Genomic DNA, 19,023 nt, shown 5'->3' with positions numbered 1-19,023 from the left:
ACCAAAGGCATTTCAAGGAAAGAGGCCAATAAACCAGTATCCTTCATGAACAAGGTGGGAAGATCCTGAACAGAATTTTAGCAAATCAAATCCAACAATACGTATCATGATGAAGCGTGTTTATCCCAGAGTGCAAGGTTGATTTAACTGTTGAAAAAATATGTAATTCATTATTATTAACATATTTTAAAAGAAGAGCATAGAATCATCCCCTAAAAATCATCTCAGTATACGTAGAAAAAGCATTTTATGAAATCTAACATCCTTTCCTAATGAAAACTCTGGGTAAATTAGGAATAGAAAGGGACTTCATGAGCTTGATAAAGGGCATCTACAGAGACCAGTAGCTAACACTGTGTAAAATGGTGTGAACTGAATGCTTCCCCCTGAAATTAGGAACACGACATGGTGTTTTTTCTCACCCCGTTCAACATGTGTACACATTATTCTTGCTAGTGCAGTGAGGCACAACCAAAGACCACATACATTCATATACACGTGCATACACGCAAACGTGGCATCCAGACTGAAATGAAAAAGTAGGACTGTCTTCGTTTGCAGACAGCACGATCATCTTTCTTGAAAATCTGATAGAATCTACAAAAAATCTACTAGAACAAATAAGAATTTATTGAGGTTTCAGGATATAAGATCCATATACAAAAATAAATCACATTTCTATGTACTAGCAATGAAAAATTAGAAATTGAAATTCAGTGAGCAGTACTGTTTATACTAGCATAAAAATGTGAAATATGTAGGGAAAATGCTGTGACAAAAGTCTAATAGGCCTGTGCACTGAACTACAAAACAAAGCTGAGAGACATTAAAGATGACCTAAACGTGTTCACAGATCAGAAGCCGCAAGATTATTAAATGTCAGTTGCCCCAAACTGATCGTACTTTCATCTTAATCCCAATCAAGATTCCACCATACTTTCCTGTAGAAATCGACAAGCTGCGTTTTAGATTCATATGGAAACACGAAGTCTGTAGAATGGGTAGAACAGTGTCGAACAAGGTGAACACAGCGGGAGGAGTAACCCTACCCGGTTCCCAGAACATCATGGTAGCGTGCTGTCGGCACTGAGACAGGACTGAGGGGTCCGTGCAATGGGAGCGTGTTCAGAAATAGAACCATACATGTGTGGCCAGCTGATTTCCAGAAAGGCACAAAGGGAATTCAGTGACAAAAATATATATTTGTTATCTAGTGTACATATGTATGTATTTTACACATATGGAGCAGTTACAATTGGATATTTATATGTCAAAGGAAGGAATGTGGATCCATACCTTGCACCATGTTAAAAAATTACCTCAGAATGAATCAAAGGCCCGTGTTTTAAGCCTAAAGTTTTAAAACTTCTGTGAGAAAAAGGAAATCTCTGTGACCTTGAGACAGGCACCCAAGCGTCTTAGAATGATGCTAAAACTCTGAAACACTGAGGAAAACTTTGACATACAAATCGGACTTTGCCAAAATTACAACCTCCTGCTCTTCAAATGATGCTGCTTAGATAATAAAAAGACAGGCTGAATCCTGGGAGGACCTTCCAGAAGAGCGGGTGGGGCAGAGCCGAGGCTGAGCCCGCCTGCCCGGCCCTCCCCTCTGGTCTGCGGTCCCGCCCACTGCGCTTCCCGGGCCGGGGTCCATCTGCGGGGTCCTGGCTGGGTGGGGCGCGGTGGGTGGGGGAGGGCACATGCTGTAGTTCGCGGCGCATGGTCAGTGCCCTGGAGCCTCAGGCCCCCCAGGAATCCGGGCTGCCATCTGCGTCCTTTCTTCAGTGAGTCAGGTGGGCTGTCTCCTGGTTTGGACGCGGCCCTGTTTCGGAGGGTTGTAGAGATGCTCATGAGCCCACCTGTGAGTCACAATTATTTAGTACCTCATTAATTCAACTCCATGTAGTTCTAGAAGAACTTGTATTTTAGATTATGTTACTGTCAACAAAATATATCTTAATACCTCTCCAGAGATGAGAAGATTGCGTGTCGTGGTGTCAGATAAACATTGTTTCTTTACAGTCTGCCAGGAGGCTTCATTTTATCCTGAGCTCATGTTCACTGAGGTTCTGCGAGTGCGTGGTGGCACCTCAGTGCCCCACAGCCTGGGAATGAATCCACTGTGACCTCCTCCTGTCCTCCTGGGGCAGTGCTGGTCGCCATGTCAGTCCTGCCTGCTGCGAACAGCTCACTGCGCCTTCACCGCCATCGTCGTGTAGAGGCAGTTGTGTGGCATACCTTTGGTGTTCACGTTAGCCTTGGAGAAGTTACTTTAAAGGAACGAATTTGCTGTTTGGCCTGTGCCTTGTTGTCATTGTGGATCTCGGTCCTTGGGGCCATTTAATGGTGGCAGGAGTATTTGGTCTGTATGTGGGTTTGGTGTCCCACAATGCCATCCTGGTGCAACCACCCAGAGTTGGTATCAGACTCCACAAGTGGAGGGCTCCGTCTTCAGGACTGCCCTTGCTTGAGACGCCAGGCCGGCCACCCGTCAGTGGTCCCCAGGCAGGTCCGTGACTCCTTGGGGTGGCTTGGAGAGCTCAGGAAAGCACTGTGCTCGTGATGACAGTTCTGTCACAAGGGCACACAGGTCGGGGACCAGCCATGTGACGGGAAGCAGAGGACACAATCCGGAGGGGTCCTGGGGATGCAGAGCTTCTGTCTCACTCCCTGTGGCATCAGTGTGTGTGACCTTCCTGCCGTATCAAGGTGTTCACCCCCAGGGAGAGCCCCAGGGCTCAGCGCCCGCAGTTCCTCCTGGGTTTTGCTACCTCGGTCTGATGACTGAATTGCACCACGGGGGCAGCTCAGTCTCCAGCGCCCTCCCCTCCCCTCCCCTTCCAGGACTCTGGCCCTGCGTAGTCTTTCTGGTGGCCAGTCCCCTTCTGGGTGCCATTAGGGCCACCAGGAGTTACTTCATTAGCATAACAAAAATAGACCCAGGATTTAGGGTCTCCTTCCCAGGAGCCGGGGCCACAGGCCAGTCTGTTAGACAACAAACTCCAAGGTTGGTGTATGGCGGCCCGTGGAGTCATCGCAGCGTGGCTGATCTCAGTGCGTGGCGCTACAGACGCCTCCAAGGGGCAGCTTCACGGGCTCTCTTCTGCCCCCGCGTGCTGCAGGAAGGGCTGCTGGGCCGCCTCTGTGGAGGGCCCGGCGTCTCGGCCTCTCCAGTCCCCTGTGGGATTAGCTGGGATCCTGGCTCTTGGCACAGGAGTAGGGCCTCGGGGCTGGGAATTCTCTCTTTATGTCATCACCACCTTCCTGAAGTGGTGTTAAAATGTTCTAAATCAATGTCACTTCCAATTGATTTCCATCATAATTTTTTGGAGGAAAACATATTTTCTTGTCAAGACATGATCATTACTGAAATGCAGCGGTGTGTGTTACAAGGAGCAGGTTTCCTGTGGAAGCGTGTGTAGCAGGACAGGGCAGCCGCCGTTAACGGAGACGGCCGTGCACATAGATGGTCCCGAACCCGGTCAGCCTCCAGTGTGGCCTGTGCCTCAGGAGTGGCCCAGATGGATGCCACCGTCAGTACCAGTGCTCTTGGCCTGCAGGTGTTTACTGTCAGCTCAGGCCTTGCTGGAATCCCAGCCCTCCTCCCTCTGGCCAAAGGCAGAGCGGACGGCCCTTTGCTCTTGGCTGCGGTGGCCGTTTGCTGGAGCCCTGTCCCAGCACTGTTCCCCTCTGAGAGTGCGAGCGGCTGCTCTGCTCTGCTCTGGGACAGCCCTGGCACAGGCCTGGCCTGCGGCGCTGTCTCTCTTGCTTCTGTTTTTTTTTAGTAAGCCCCATGTGTTCAATCCTGTCTGACCTCAAGCCCCTCTGTCCTTTGCTCACGGTGCTGTGATGGCTGCAGAGTCTGCAGGGAACCTACAGTGGGCCCGCTGGTCCCAGGCCCCAGGGCAGATGTGACTGCTCCCGGGCTGGTCGGCTGAGATGCTGCGAGGAGGCCGGCCCGGCTGCGCAGCGGAGAGCGTGGTTTGCTGCGGTCGGAGCCCGCAGCGTGGACTTCCCCGGTGCGGGTCTGCCACCTTCCTGCTCTCAGTCTTGCTCCAGCCGCAGAGTAGGCAGGCGGGGATCGATGCCCCTGCCGTGCCCACGTGTGGCAGCCACCACTCCAGGAACTTGCCCCAGAGGGCTGTGCGGCTCTGGCACTCTTCCTATGTTCCATGGGAGGACCTGGAGGCCTTGAGAGCTCAGAGAACTTTCCAGAAGCAGATGTGAGATTTGAACCCAGGCTCGCCTGACTCTAAAACCCAAGGCCTTTCCACTGTCCGCTGATGTCCAGCCCAGCCTCATCTGCTGCCTGAGGGAGAAGCCCTGTTGGGGCTTCCTGGCTGCGGCTCCTGGTGCAGCTGCCCGCCGGCTTCCAGGGGTTTGTCGGCGAGTGTCCTGTGCTTGGAAAGTGGAGCCGCAGGTCCTGGATTCTGCTGCTGTCCCCTGACCCCCATTTCCTTGCCCTGTCCCCCTCCAGCCCAGGCCCTCTGTCCCCTTGGAGGCCTCTGTGTGCGGCTGCAGTGCAGCTCTGCTCTGTGCTCTGTCTGTAGCCGTCAGCCCCTGCCGCTTCCCCCTTCCCTCCTGGAGCTGCCGGGCCAGGCCTGCTGCTTCCTGCCCTGAGTCTCAAGTCCTCATCCTGCCCACCGGGGCGCAGCGGGGCCACGGTCCTCTGGCTGGTGAGTGTGGCTGGACCCTGCCTCTATCTGGGACCTGCCTTTTTTTAGCTGTTTATAGTTAACATAAACCAAATCCTGCAAGCAAGGAGCGTGAGGGGCTTAGAACAGGAGGCTTCTTGGCTGCGGAGAGGCCCAGGCTACTGTCACTGGCTCTTGCTTTTGTTCTTTTTTATCTTTTTAACTGATGAGAGAATTGAAATCTTCCCCCCAAATCAAAGCCTATTCATGCCTTTCCCAGCAAAAGCATGATGTATTCATGTCTGTTCTCAGCTTTGTGCAGGGGGTTTGAAAGGTTTTCTTTGTCAGGTAGCTAAGTGTGAGCAATTATGCCTACTCTTTGGGCAAATAAATCTAAGTAGTGTCTGGTCCTGCATAAACAGTGTGTTTTTTTATGCTAAGTCAATGGCATACATGTTTTTTCCTTTTTAGCATAAATCCTGGGACACAATGTGTTTGCATAATTTATTTTTATTTTTAATCAGGAAGACAAGATGTTTCAGCAGAATTTTCGGTCTGTAGATCTGCTGTTTAAAGTGCTGAGAAAAGTGTTCAACAAATATTGTGGTTGTTTCTCCTTCCTAATATGACAAGTCTCTTCCCCAGACTTTACGACAGTAACATCGCCCTGCCCTGCCACGTTAGGGCTTCATGAAAAAAATATCTTCAGCCTGAAATATGACAATAATTACGTCTGCCTGCTCATTCATTGTATGTACACTCTTATTTCCAGGAAAATGGAAATTCTGAATTCAGAATTATTGCTAACCAAATTACCTTTATCAGTGAAAGAGCGTCTGCTCACAATTACTTATAACATAAGAAAAATGAATCTTTTTGGCACATACATTTGCAGCTCTGATGTATATAAACTGAATGTAATGCCTGGAGTTTAGCAGTGCATTTTTCACGTGTTCAAAAGAGGAGGCAGCTTTGCCAGGACTTCATTCTGCACATTAGAGGTGGCCGGGGAGCCAGTGCTGGCCACTCTGTCACTCTTCGTCACCCACCCCAGAGTGGCTGCGGAGTCGGTGAAAGATGGCCACGTCCTGTATGGAGGATGCTGTCCAGTTCCAGGAGGGATTTGCACGGGGCCCGGAACATAGCCGGTCAGCCTGGCTGTGTTGGGGTCACCCAGTGGGGCACTCGCCATTAGGGACTTCATTGGGGCCACTTGGGATCTCAGGCCAAGGCTGCCATCACCACCACATGGGCGTGGACTGGCCTTTTTAGGTCCTTTCAGGACTTGAAGGTCCTGTGTTGGGCAGAAGAGAAGGCCAAGCACTCAGGACACTCATATTCCAGCAGTCCCCAACCTTTTTGGCACCAGGACTGGTTTCATGGGAGACAATTTTTCCACAGACCGAGGGTGGGGAGTTGGTGTCATGGGTCGGGGGGTGGGGGGGACGTGGTACTGAGCTCAGGCAGTGATACGCGGCCGTTTCCTAATAGGCCACAGACCGATACTGGGCCGTGGCCTGGGGGTTGGGGACCTCAGTCATATGCGGTAATTCTGCTGAATTAGACGCCTTGTCACCTTGAGGCTGAATCTCCTACAGTTGCTGAGCTCCCGGCAGGCAGGATGCGGCCTATCTTCTCTGCATCTTTGTTTTCCAGGCAGGCCTGGCACGTGGAGGGCCCCTGGTAAATCTCCGCTGGACGGACTGATGAATGGGGAGCCTCCATTCTGGCAGGGAGTTGCCTGTGTCCTTGTGGGGTTGGTGCCATGTCAGGTTTTCTGGTCATTCCTCGTGGCCAGGTGCTGTTGCCCTGTGGAGGCTGGCTGGCCATGCTCAGAATGCCGGTACTCAAAGACACGAGGGTGGGTCTGTGCCTTGATCCGGCGGTGTGGGGTCATTTTAGGGGCACCGAGGGGGCAGTCCAGGGTCCCATCTTGACTGGACTGCTGCCTGGAGTGCACCTGAGGCAGCTTCCCTCTGCTGCCCCACCTCTCAGACGAGGGTCAGGGATCCCCAGGGTCAGGGCAGGAGGCACATGGCCCCTTCCAGGGGCTGCTGTGGGAGTTTGGTGCAGGGCGACCGGCATCTCGCTCCAGCTGGAGTGGGCTCCTTCTTGCTGAGCCAGTGTCCCATGGGGAGGGGCTTGCCGGTGTCTGCACCCTGCTACCTTTTAGTCTCTGCAAGCAGGGCAGAAAGGGTTAATTTTTACTCTAGTTAAGTGACTATAATGACAGATGTTCCAGAAAGATGTGTTTGAATTTTTCAAATCTGTGTCTTGCCAGTTTGCGTTAGAAAAGGTGTCACCTGCCTCCCAGGCGCGTGTTAGCGTTGTTTTCCCCCTTTGTAAGGTGAGCACCTTGTCCTCAGATAGGCGCTGGTGCTGCAGGCAGAGCGGGTCGGCCGGAGCGACAGCCTCGCTCTCCCAGCCTCAGCCACGCACCACTCCTCTGAGGGAGGCGGCTCCGGGCACGGACTGCCCATGTAACAAACACGTGCCCTGCCCTCATCACGTGCCACAGGCCATGGCCTGGCTTGGTGCCAGTCTCTGGGCCCAGCAAGGTCCTTGTCCTCAGTGAAGTCACCGTCTGTCAGGGAGTGCCCCGTGCTGGGCCCAGGGCCTGGCCCAGCGAGTGCTTCGTTCACGGGCCCTTGTTGCAGACTGAGCTTGGTGATTGCTCAGGTGACAGACATGTGCGGGGCGAGGGGTCAGGGGCGCGGACGTGGAACGCCGAGGGTTCTGTAACCCTGGCAAAATCTCTCTGGAACCCACATTTGTGAAACTGGCAGTCGGCACGTCTGTCGTTGGTCCTGATTATTAGCGTGCGGCTGCCCACTGCTGCCTTGATGCGGGTGGGCTCTGCCACGGCAGTGCTGGCTCGGCAGGGACGGGCACTGTGGCCGTGTGTCCCAGAGGCCCCCGGCTGACTGCTGGAGTGCCTGTCTCTGTCTCGGAGCTGTGCTCCAGCACAGGGCAGCACTGAGCGCTCACCGCTGCCTGATGTGCACACGGCACTGCAGGCTGAGGGGTGCCCGGTGGAACCTGGTGCTCCCTGCGGGGGCCGGGCACCTGCCCTGGGAGCACTCCTTGCACACGCCCTGCCTTCCTCATGCACGCTTCTCCAGAGCTGTCACAGTTGTTCCGGCCTGCTGTCCCCTGGTAGCCAACTGCATATTCATGGAACCTCATTCCTCTTCTTTTCTGTGCAGAAGAGGCTTGTTCAGTAAATTTAGTCATTTTCTAAACTGCTGGTTTTCAAGTGTTCATCAGATTCGAATTTCATGTTGATCAGAGCTCTCCGTGGCAGTGGCTGGGCTGGGCACAGGCTGGCCGTCCGTCCTGGCAGACTTGTGCCCTGCTGGGGAACGGGTGGAGGTCAGGCCCTGGCAGAGGAACCACCTGAGGGCCCTTGGAACGTCCACCCGTTTAGTTTCGTAGTAGCAGATAATTTCAGGTTAGAAACAATTCTACAAATTCTTTAAAAAGAACACAATGTCTGATTGTATTGCTGAAAAACCCCTCAGTATTGCTGTGTTGAGAAATAGAAGTGGAGAAGGAGGACTGGCAACCTGGGTGTTTATTTGGGTTTTCAGTTATGTGTTTTCTTACCGCATTGACTCATTCATCTGACAGGCACTTCCTAGGCACCTCGTGTGCACCAGGGGCTGGAGAACCAGGCGACTCAGACGTGGTGCCTGCCCCGACCAGCTCTCATCCTAGGGGTGGGCACGGCTGCTAAGCAGTTCTGCCCACTCCACAGTGGACGTGCTCGTAGAGCCAAGACGAGGGGCAGGCTAGGGCGTGGGCGTTTGCGGAAGCTGTGCAGGTGTCTGTACGTGTGAGTCACGTTGCACCGGGCAGGGCGGGGGGCCCAGGAGCGAAGGCTGAGAAGACAGGTGGGGGCTCTGCTGCTGCTCTTGAGTGCCCAGCTTTGTTCTGCGGGCCAGTATTTCTCCAACTGCGGGCCGTGGATGGAGCCCACGTGTGTGTGGTGAGGAAACCCCTCGTGGCAGGAAGTGCCGCCGAGCTGAAAGGCCAGGGACACAGAGAGCATCGCCTCCTTTGGGCTCTGGTCCTTCTGAACGCGAGCTGTGTGATGGACAGCGCCGAGGCTGGCAGGGCCTGCGAGAGGCACCACGAGGGTCACGTGCCCGCTGCTCTACCCACCGTCACAGCAGGTGGGAGCTGTTCCTTGGTGGTGAAATTAGTTCTGTTTTAAAAATAAATGCATTTAGTCAAGCATAAGCTGACGAAAAGAAAGCTATTAAGTAAATGACATGCTGGCACTGCCTGTGGTCACACACACGAGCCCTTTCCTTGGTGTGGAGCTCGGAGTGGGGACGTCCCGTGTGGGAGCCTGGGCCCTTTCTCCCCCCATCCCTGCCAGCGTGTGGGGCCGCGTCCCCGGGTGGCCACCCGAGAGGATTCCCAGCACGCGGGCATGGCTGGCATGGACGGGTCTTCTGCAGGAATTTTTCAGTCCCCGCCAAGATTCTCATGGAGAAAGTCAAGATGAGAGTCTGTGTTTTAGCAGCTGTGGAGATGAGGAGGAAGAGGAGGAGGAGGAAGATGATGAGGAAATTGATGGTGGTGATGATGAGGAAGAGGAAGATGATGAGGAAATTGATGGTGGTGATGATGAGGAGGAAGAGGAGGAGGAGGAAGATGATGAGGAAATTGATGGTGGTGATGATGAGGAGGAAGAGGAGGAAGAGGAAGATGATGAGGAAATTGATGGTGGTGATGAGGAGGAAGAGGAAGATGATGGTGATGATGAGGATGAGGAAGGTGAGGAAGAGGAGAGTGAAGAGGGGGAGGATGATAAGGAAAGAGGAGGAGGAGGAAGATAATGCTGCTGCTGATGATGAGAAGGATAATGAGGAAGATGAGGAAGAGGAGGAAGATGATCAAGATTATGACAGAAGGAAAAGGAGGGGGAGGATGAAGAAGATGAGGATGAAGATGATGATGGTGATAATGAGGAAGAGCAGGAGGAGAAAGAGTAGGGGGAGGATGATAAAGATGATGGTGATGAGGAAACGGAGGCAGAGGATGATGATGAAGATGATGGGGATGAAGATGAGGATGGCCCAGCCCAGCCTGGGGGGGCCGTGAGGTCACTGCAAAGCCCCGCTGTGCTGGTGTCAGGCCCGCTGTCCCTGGCGCTGTGCCCTCTCTGGTGCCCAGGCGGGGAGACCCTGGCCTTCGTGCTGGGCACTCTGGGCCGTGGAGCTGGGAGGGCCCAGCGCGAAGACGAGATTTCATTGCACCCTCGGGTTTTATCCTAGAAACTGGTGACAACAGTTGACTTGATGCCATCGTACATATTTGTTTTGGTTTTAATATAAAAATGACATTTCGATAACTCAGGGCTGTCTGTCCTTACTGCCCTCACGCGGCCCCGCTTGCTTCCGTGACTGTGGGACTGACGCCGCGAGATTCCCCGACTCACACCAAGCACCAGCGTTTCCAGCCACTTTTTCACCAAAACCTTCTACTCCGGAATCTTTCTCGGGTGGGGTGAGGGCAAGTGGGATTTGCTGATGTGGGAACGTGGACGTCCAGGGGCCGTGTTAGGGCGTGTGCCAGAGCTCTTCACAACACAAAAAGGAACACCCTGTCTGTCCTAGCTGAGTACCCGGGGCGGGCGGATGCCAGCTAGAGGAGCCCCGGCAGGCTGCTCCACCCCCTAGGCCCTCCATCCTGCCTGCTTCCTGGGGCCGCCCTCTGCCCGGCCCAGAGCCCTCCGTCCCCAAGTTTGTTCATGTGGAGGCAGCACAAAGTGGCGGGTGTGTGGGGGCCTCTGGGGTCCCAGCTGCTGCCTGGTCTGGGAAGCCCCCTGGAGACTGTCCTGGGGGCCTCCAGCAAGGCAGCCCCGCTCCCCGGCGCCTTGCTCCCAGGATGCCCAGGGAGGCCCCGCTGTTCTGTTCCGCCAGGTCAGTACTTGCGTGCTGTCTTGTCGTAGTTGAGCGTATCGTGCCGCATCCACTGTGCAGCATGCACCAGGGCCTCGTCCCCATGTGTCCCCACACTGGGTCCCGCAGGAATCCTGTCTGGCGTGTTTGTTCTGGTCAGCTGAGGACAGTGGTTTGGGGACGGAGGGACACAGCGAGGGCAGAGACAGTTAAGGCACCGACTCCCTTCCCGGCAGGGCCCAGCATGGGGACCAGAGCTGTCTGCGCTTTTCTAGGGCCAGCCTGGCAGAGCCTCCTGTCTCTGGCGAGAGCAGCTCCCGGTCTCATAGCCCGAAACCCGCCAGGCTCCCACGTGCTCCGCCAGGGCTGCTGGTGCGTGAGTTGTGGGACTGTAGCAGGATGGACCTCCCATCCCCACCGTTTGCTTGTGGCTGAAACATTGCAAATTAATCAGGGACTTGAGTGAAAACAAACCAGTGGGCAGAACTCTAGCTTCTCTCTCACATTTGTTTATGTGCCAGCCCTAGAACTTTCTTTGGAAGAACGGGGAACCTGTGGAGTTTTCTCAGGGTCCCTTCTCAGGGTGGGGCAGGTGAGTGGGGAGGAGGTGCCTGGGGAAGTGGGCGAGGGAAGAGGCGTGGGGCGGGAGGGCTCCTAGCAAGGCTCTGTGGGCCCTGGGTAAGATCGGCCGTTCACAGTCGGGGCAATAGGTGATAATTACTTGTTTTATAAAATGGCTCCCAGCTTTCCCAGGCCCTTCAGAGTGGGACCGCCGAGTGGGTGGAACGTCGGACAACAGGAGTGTCGTCACCAGGATTGCCAGAATCTTTGTCTCCTGGGCCGACGGGTCCAGGAGCCCTTAGACCTTGGAGCTTCTGAGAGGGCGATGCCTGTCTCCACAGGTGGTAACAGCCCCGCAGAGGGCTGGGAGGCAGGAGTGCAGGAGCTAAAGCCACAACTGTTGCCTTTTTGCCCACCGCGGCTTGACAAGAAGGCAAGAGCATGTGGCTGAGGCGAGCTTGTGCTTTGGGGAACGACACTCAGTGATGCCCGGCCTCTTCAGATGCCCCAAACCTGGAACCCAGAGGCTGAAGACAGGTCTCACTTGCCCGCTCAGCAGTGGGGTGCAGGCGCAGGTGCGGGTGGGACAGTTTCCCCGGCTGGGGCTGAGTCAGTCTTGGCCAGCTGGCGAGCTCATCTTCTCTGTAAGTGCCTCGCAGGGCAGGACCCCAGCCTGGGGCTGTGGCCCTGCCCTGGAGCAGGGGAAAGAGTGCATGTCTGTGGAGCCACTCGGGCACGGTGTCAGTCTGGGCTCTGCCACACCGTGCATGCTCTCGTCTGTGAGGCAGGTGTCACCCTGCTCGTCACCTGGGGCTGTGGGCTGCGAGGCACCCAAACCTGGAGGCACGAGGTACGTGGCAGCTGTTGTGGCTGTTACCATCCTCACCATCAGCAGCACCGTCGTTTGCTTTTCTTAAAGAACAGTGAACTGCGAAGTTTTTCACTAATAGAATTAATTCTCAGGTCGTTGGGGGACGTGCTGTCGAAGTGGGGTTCTGCGGCAGGCAGAGAGGACCCGGCTGCCGGGGGGCCTCCAGAGGGCTCCGCTGACGGCCTCGGGGCCTGTGTTTGTTTTGTGCAGAGCAAGTCCATCGGCACCTGGACCAGCACGAGGTGAGATACCTGCAGTTTGCCTTCCGCTGGATGAACAACCTGCTGATGCGGGAGGTGCCCCTCCGCTGCACCATCCGGCTGTGGGACACCTACCAGGTGAGCTCGCCCTCGCGGAGCCGGGAGCCCGGCCGCGTCCTGTCCTGTCTGCCCGGGGTCCGTGCGCTGCGTTTGATTTTGCCTTCAAAGCATCTTCTCAGCTGAAACATGGTCTGTCAGAAGTACATTTCTGGCATTCTTGTCATCTGACTAGATGTAAAACAGGGAAAAGAACTGTATATTGTCGTGTTTGTAGCTGAATTCCATTCCGACTGTGGTGACAGTGTCCCCGGTGCTCGCTGGCAATTTGCATCTCCAGCAGTGTCCTGGGAGCGTGGTGAGCAATGCTCGCAACTGCCGCGAGCTCGAGCTGCTTCTGCCAGAAACATTCACACTCAGCACTCACACATTGTCTATGTTTTGAGTTACTTATAATAAAGATTTTTTAAAAATCACAGATAGATTCATTGCAATAGGAAATTTTCTACTCTCCACCTATTTTGATGAAATTCATTTCTTCAGGAGATTGAGTTTTCTGGAACAAGCCACCTTTGTTCCCCTGAGTGTCCCATTACTTATTCTAGCACCTTTTCATTTTGTTGGATATTGTTTGCTGAAGCTGAGGCCATGCTGTGGGGGTTTAGTGCCGGCCTTCCATCATCAGTTGCAAACAGCAGGCACCATTATGTGGGATTAGGAATCAAATCTCCGCAGAGTGCGGCAGGCAAAGGCAGACGGCTGGTTTTCATCCTTACACCCAAGGGGCGGGCTTTCTACCACAGTGAGCGCGGCCCTTCCTGGGCTGCACGCAGGGCTCTGGGAAGGGGGTGGCCGCCTTTGGAGATGGGTGCTGGGGTTGGGGGGCTCTCGGGCAGCGGCCTCACTGTGGGGCAGCAGAGGGCCGGGCACCGGATTGGGCCCCAGCATCGGAGCCTTGCCCCTGGACGTCTGTGGAAGGCCTGGGGACCTCCAGGGAGGGCCTGGAGGTCTCTGGTCAGCCCCTCCCTGCAGGACGGTTGCCTGGATGCATTCTTCCCCCAGGACAGGCGGCCTGCTGGGCCTCCACGCCCACAGGTCTCTCATTCTGGGCTTGTTTTCGTATGAATCATCTAGAACAATAACCCACAGCTTTGTGTCTGAGGCCGCTGGTCAGTGTGCCCCACAGTGGGTGTGGGTGTTTTGTGGCTTTGATGTCCTGTGTTTTGACTTTTCTTTTTTCTGCAGCTTGTACAGCCTAGTGATGTTCACTACAGAATTTATTACTAGTCAGTAGATTGTCATTCAAACCCCCCACTTTGGTTTTGCTTTCCTAGGTACGTGGCAGCTACAGAATTTCTGGCCAGCGCCACGTGTGGGGACATCAAGCCTCGCCGTGGCTGCGTGGTTAAAGGAGCTGTCAGTGTGGTGCTGCAAGCGCTCTCTGTAGTGTTCCAGGAAACAAAACCTAATGTCCCGTAAACTGTGAACACTCTCCATTTCCGTGATTGGTTAGGCTTTCAAGACCCAGGCCCCCCTCATTAAACACGGAGTTCCTTGTACGACTGTCCCCATTACGAATAAATTAAGTATCAAGTCAGTCACATTCTGAGGAGCCAGGAAATGGATCCGCTTGCCCTTGGTTCTGCACCAGCTCCCCACAACTCCTAATAGGTATTAAAACTTTAAGTACAATCGTGGCATCTTTATCGAGTTAATTTTCCTGAAATTAAATTTTGTCATGAATTGACTCATTTGTACCATGGGCTCATTCTTGAACTGACAGTATCCTGGTTATAAACCTTTTCATATCTTAAAATGTGGGGGTATTTCTATTTTACAGGGCCAAGTAACCATGAAATTGTATTGCATCTTTTGGCAATGAAAATACATAGTAATCATAGGAAAGCAATTGGGTGATTACTCTCCCCTAAACTGGGGTGTTTATTAGTTTCAGTAACTCTTCCCTTACAAGGTAGCTTGAAATCCTCTTGGGACATGTGTCAACAAAAGGTTATTAATAAGCACCTGCCCTGGACCGGGCCATGAACTTAGGTGGTGGTGACAAAATGCATGAGGTGCATTGTCACGAGCATGGGAGATAGCACCGAGGGGTCGCCCAGAGAAAAGGGACGTCCCTGCTCCCTAGATGCATATCGTGCTCCGTGGTGGACGTGGTTGTAGGTGTGGGATGGCTGTGGGTGGGTGGGGCAGTCCCAGCTCCTGGAATAGCCTCGGCCCATGAGAGCCAGTTCCAGAGTCCTCCATGAAATATGGCGCCAGCTTTGCCTTGGCCCTGTGGAAAGGACACGTCCCACCCTCCATGACCAGTCCCTGCACTTGCGTCTTTATTGCCTTGAGCGAGAGAGAAACCTTTGAGCTTGCTAGCTTTTTTGTTGGTCCACAGCTGGAGGGTTGAGTTAATCTGGTCTTAAATTCATTATCATCAGCGATTCAGCTGGGCTCTCTTGTTGTATTTATTTTTTCTTGTCCTCACTGCCCCAATCCAAAGGCCTGTTCTCTAATGTGTTGGACATATGTCCTTACGTGTCGGACGTGTATCCTCAAGTGGGCAAGTGGGGTTGTTTTAATGTGGGTGGATAAGAGCAGGGCAGAGTCAACGGGAAAGTGATCAAGTGGGTGCTTCGGGCTGATAGCTGTGGCCCGTGCTGTGCTCTGGGTGGTGTGGGGGCTGAGCCTGCTCCTGGCTCTGAGAACGCAGTGCCTGGCCCGGGGGGATGTTGCTACCCGCTGGTGATGGGTTGGGGCAGCCTCGGTGAGGGACCCCTCAGGCACAGGAGTCTCAGCTTCTGCTCGGCCCTCACCGTGGCCCAGCTGCCGCGTGCCGTCTCAGAGCTGCTCTTTCTGTGATGCGCAGGATGGCCACGGTGGAGGGAGGGCGGCTGTGGGCTCTGCTGACGCTGTGGCCATCTGGGCTCCAGGTGAGCGGAGTCTCTTCTGAGAGCTGCCGCCTGCCAAGGCCAGAGGTGCGTCCGAGGGCGGGAACGCCCAGCAACCCGCAGCCTTCACACTGTGGGCACCTTCTTCACGCAGACTCCCCAGCAGCGTCCAGCACCACACTGGTGCCTTTGCTGTCTCCTCTCAGGCTGGCGGCAGCCACCAGGGGCTGCGTCCCTGTAAGCAGTTGCTCTGAGGAAGCAGATCTGACCGTCAGTGTCCTGCAAAGGAGAACAAGTGAAAAAGATAAACGATTCTGTTGTGGTGAGAGAGTCTCCCTCCCTGAGGGAGGTGACGGTCACAAACATGCCGCAGCTGGGTTGGTGCCAGCCACAGGCGGAGGAGCTGATATTGATTGGCGTGTGTCAATATCTTGTTGTTTAGTTAATTCAGAGAGAAACCTGTTGTTTTAAAGGGCAGGAATAGGAGAGGAAAGCAGTGAGAGCCCTCTTTAGCTGCCCTGAGAGGTGGGCCAGGGAGGCCTAGGCCGGGAGGATGGGCCTGGGACAGCTCCAGGGGGAGGCACATGGGTGGGGCGATGCCTCTCATGGTCTCTGGTCAGCAGCTTCCTTCCTTCCTTGGTGCAAATATTTATTCCAGAAATACGTGTTGAGCATCTGCTACGCACCAGCACTGTGCTAGGATTGCAGAAACACAGGGAGTTAGACAGGGAAGTCCCTGTCCTCAGAGCACTTACCATCTCCTGGGAGAGACGATGAACACGTGACGGAATGAACCTGTGACCAACCTGGCTCAGTGTCAGGTACCCAGGAAGCAAGGAGTTGTTTCTCGGTAGACAATGAGAGGAAAATGGTGTTTTAAAATCCGTCATGTCGCAGGATGGGAGCGGGAAATGTCTGGAATTGAGGAGAGGGGCAGAAGCTGCTTTCGCGGTCCTGGTGCAGAGGGAACTGAGGGGTGATGGAGGGAGGTGTGCCTAGGCGAGCTGCCTTCAGGGAACAGGGCGCTGGGAGCTGCCGTGTGCCGTGGGGACTGGGGAGAACCCCTTTGTGGACATCTGAGCTGGGACCTGAGTGACGGGAAGGGGGGGCCCGGTGACCATCCAGGGAGAGAAAGCCCCGGGTCTAGGGAGCAGTAACGTTTTTACCTGTAGGGCTCTCCTCATCTGAGAGTGATTCACGGATTAGCATTTGCCACTGGTGTGAACCCATGTGTCACTTCACCAGTGAAGGGCACCCAGGCTCCCGGGGACAGGCGGACCCCAGGGCCAGGCCAGGGAATGTGCAGGACCAGCCTGGAGCATCTCGTGGGGCCAGAAAGTCAGGAAATGTCAGATCACCCATAGCGCTGGGTGTCAAAGGGATCCCACGGCCAAAGCTACAACAATTGAGCAACAAAATAAATACAGTGATGCTGTGTTGTACCCAAAGTATAAAGTAAGTATCCACAGACCCCTGCGGCTGTGGGTGGGAGAGGAGGCTAAGCTGCCGTGTGGGAGATTCCACACGATTTATGCAGACGCCCCTCGAGGAGGTGGCAGAACTCCCTGCCCCAGACAGGCGGCCTGGGCATGGGGACCCCATCCTGAGATGTGGTTTGCAAGGAAGGAAACGAACTTCACTGTGGAGACCTCGGCGGGGGACCCGGGCAGCACCCGCAGTGGGGAGGCAGGTGGACAGCAGGTGCCCTGACCAGGTGTGAGGAGAGGGCACCTCGCCTCTGCGTCCCCTCCCACGGCCCCACCCAGTCCAACCGTGAGCAACACGTCCGGCCTAGAGTTCCTTTCTACAGCACACCTGACCGGTGCTCCTCAGAACGGTCAAGTCATCAGAAACAAAGGAACTTTGAGAAACTGTTACAGCTCGGAGGAATCTGAGATGTGGCGACTGAATGTAGTGTGTCCTGGGTGGGGTGCTGGGACCAAAAGAAGACAGGTAAAAGCAAAGGAAACCAGAACAAAGGAAACCAGAATGAAGCAGAGGCCTAATTTGACAGCAGTGTATCGGTATTAGGACATTAATGGTGACAGTGGTGCCAGACACTGAGAAGTCAGCAGTTGAGGCCCCTCCCCTCCACAGGCCTTTGTGGGGTGGGTGAATTCGAGGCAGGAAAGCAGCCCAGCTGCCCTCTCAGGCGCTCTGGGCTCCGGCGCGTGCTGGGTGGAGGGATGTCAGGGATCCTCGGGGCCCCCCTCGCTGCACACCCAGAGCGGGTCTCAGCAAGGGCTGTGCAGCCTCCCAGCTGTGGCTCTCCCTGCTGTGCCTCCACTTCCTGGATGTTCTCTGCAATTGCTTGTCCATTTAAAAGCAGCCACACGTGGCTTCTATTTTATTGTCACACCAGCAGGCTCAGAACAGTGGCTGTGACCCAGTGCTCCGGTCTTGTTTTCTGAGGAAGCCCAGGCCTGCTTCTGAGGACCTCTCCCCGCAGCAGCGAGAGCCCAGGCAGTGGCTCGCGCCTGTGGTCCCAGCTGTTCTGGAGGCCGAGGCGGGAGGATCCCCTGAGCCTGGCTCTGGGCTGCAGTGCGCCTGCCTGTTGGTGCCCACGCTACGTTCGGCATTAGTATGGTGATCGCCGGCAGCGGGGCAGGGGTTGCCTAGGGAGGGGCGAACTGCCAGGTGGGAAGGGGAGCAGGTCAGAACTCCCGAGCTGCCCAGCAGTGGATCAGCTGTGACAGCCACTGCACTCCAGCCTGGGCCACATATCGAGACCCTTTTTCTAAAATATATGTAAATAAATAGAGTCCTGAGATGGCACATCCTCCTGGCGGGATCCCTGGGTGCAGAGGGGTGTGAGGGTCGGCCACAGTCCCTCCCTGTGCCCTCTGGGTGCACTTTGCCTCTGGGGGCCTGGTGGGCACAGGCTCCTTCAGGGCCACAGCCCCCCGATTCCCTCACTGGGCAGGTCCTGGGACACAGATGTGGCCTTTTTGTGCTCATGGGGGTGGACGTACCTTGCACACCGTGGGGTTCTGTCCACAGGGGCCTCTGTAGCAGCAGCGCTTGGCCCCCGAGACACGAGCAAGCCCATGTGTTCTCTGGGTCCCCCCGGCAGGGGAGCAGACACAGGAGCTCCCCGCAGATGTCCACAGTGCTGCAGCTCTGCTTGCCTGTGCGTGGTCGTCCTCAGGCTGTGTCTGCTGGAGGGGACCTCCCTGGGGGCAGCATCCTGAATTCAGATCAGGAGAAGGCCACCCCCTTGGGGAGCGAGCATCGTGGAGCAGGTGCCACAGCTGGTGGGTGCTGCAAGGAGGCAGCGGGTGCTGAGAGTCGACGGGAAGCTCTGGAACCCCCCACGGCTGCGGTGGGTTTGGAGAGGGTTTGGGATGACGACTTTAAGGGATTTCAGCTGTGATGCATGACAGGCGTTAGTTAGACAGGAGAGGAGGGGGAGGGGAGGACACACGGAGGGGAGATGGAACTGACATGGGGAGGGCCATCCCGCCATGGGCCGTCCCCGGGCATCTGAGGCTGTGGGGACTGTTGGGCGCACGGGGGAGGGGAGGCTGGTCGTGGCCCCTGTGCCATGGCTGCCACCGTGCCAGGCTGTGACTCAGCAGTGAATGTGCCCCTAGGACCCACCTTGGAATGAAAAAGGACATGGACAGGTTTCTGAAAGGCTCTGAGAATAGTGGTAACTTTTCTCTAAATTCCAGTAACTTCCTTCCTCTGCGGAATATTCAGGGCTTTGAGCGAGGTCTTTTGTCATCTGTTGATACTCGGGGAGCCAGCAGCCGTGGAGCCTGGCTGTCCTGGGCCTGGGAGCTCTTGCTCCCGGTTTGGTGAACGCCCATGGCCATTAGGGCTCTGTTACACCTTGAGGTGGTCACTTCTGCTGCTCTGGAATGATCCCTGCTCTGTGCCCTGTGA

The 19,023-nt window shown here is 55.2% G+C and overlaps 1 protein-coding gene across 1 annotated transcript in view; it reads left to right on the top strand.

Annotated features, from left to right (window-relative positions):
• The window catches only part of TBC1D22A (TBC1 domain family member 22A), a 327,765-nt gene that overhangs the window by 218,698 nt on the left and 90,044 nt on the right, over nt 1-19,023 (top strand). Inside the window, 1 exon segment of the mRNA XM_045552759.1 lies at nt 12,192-12,319. Coding sequence (XP_045408715.1) covers nt 12,192-12,319 — 128 coding nt within the window.

This window comes from Lemur catta, chromosome 6 (genome assembly GCF_020740605.2).
Source record: "Lemur catta isolate mLemCat1 chromosome 6, mLemCat1.pri, whole genome shotgun sequence".
Lineage (NCBI taxonomy): Eukaryota > Metazoa > Chordata > Mammalia > Primates > Lemuridae > Lemur > Lemur catta.
The sequence above is the reverse complement of the archived record's forward strand: the minus strand, read 5'-3'. Positions and strand labels throughout refer to the sequence as shown.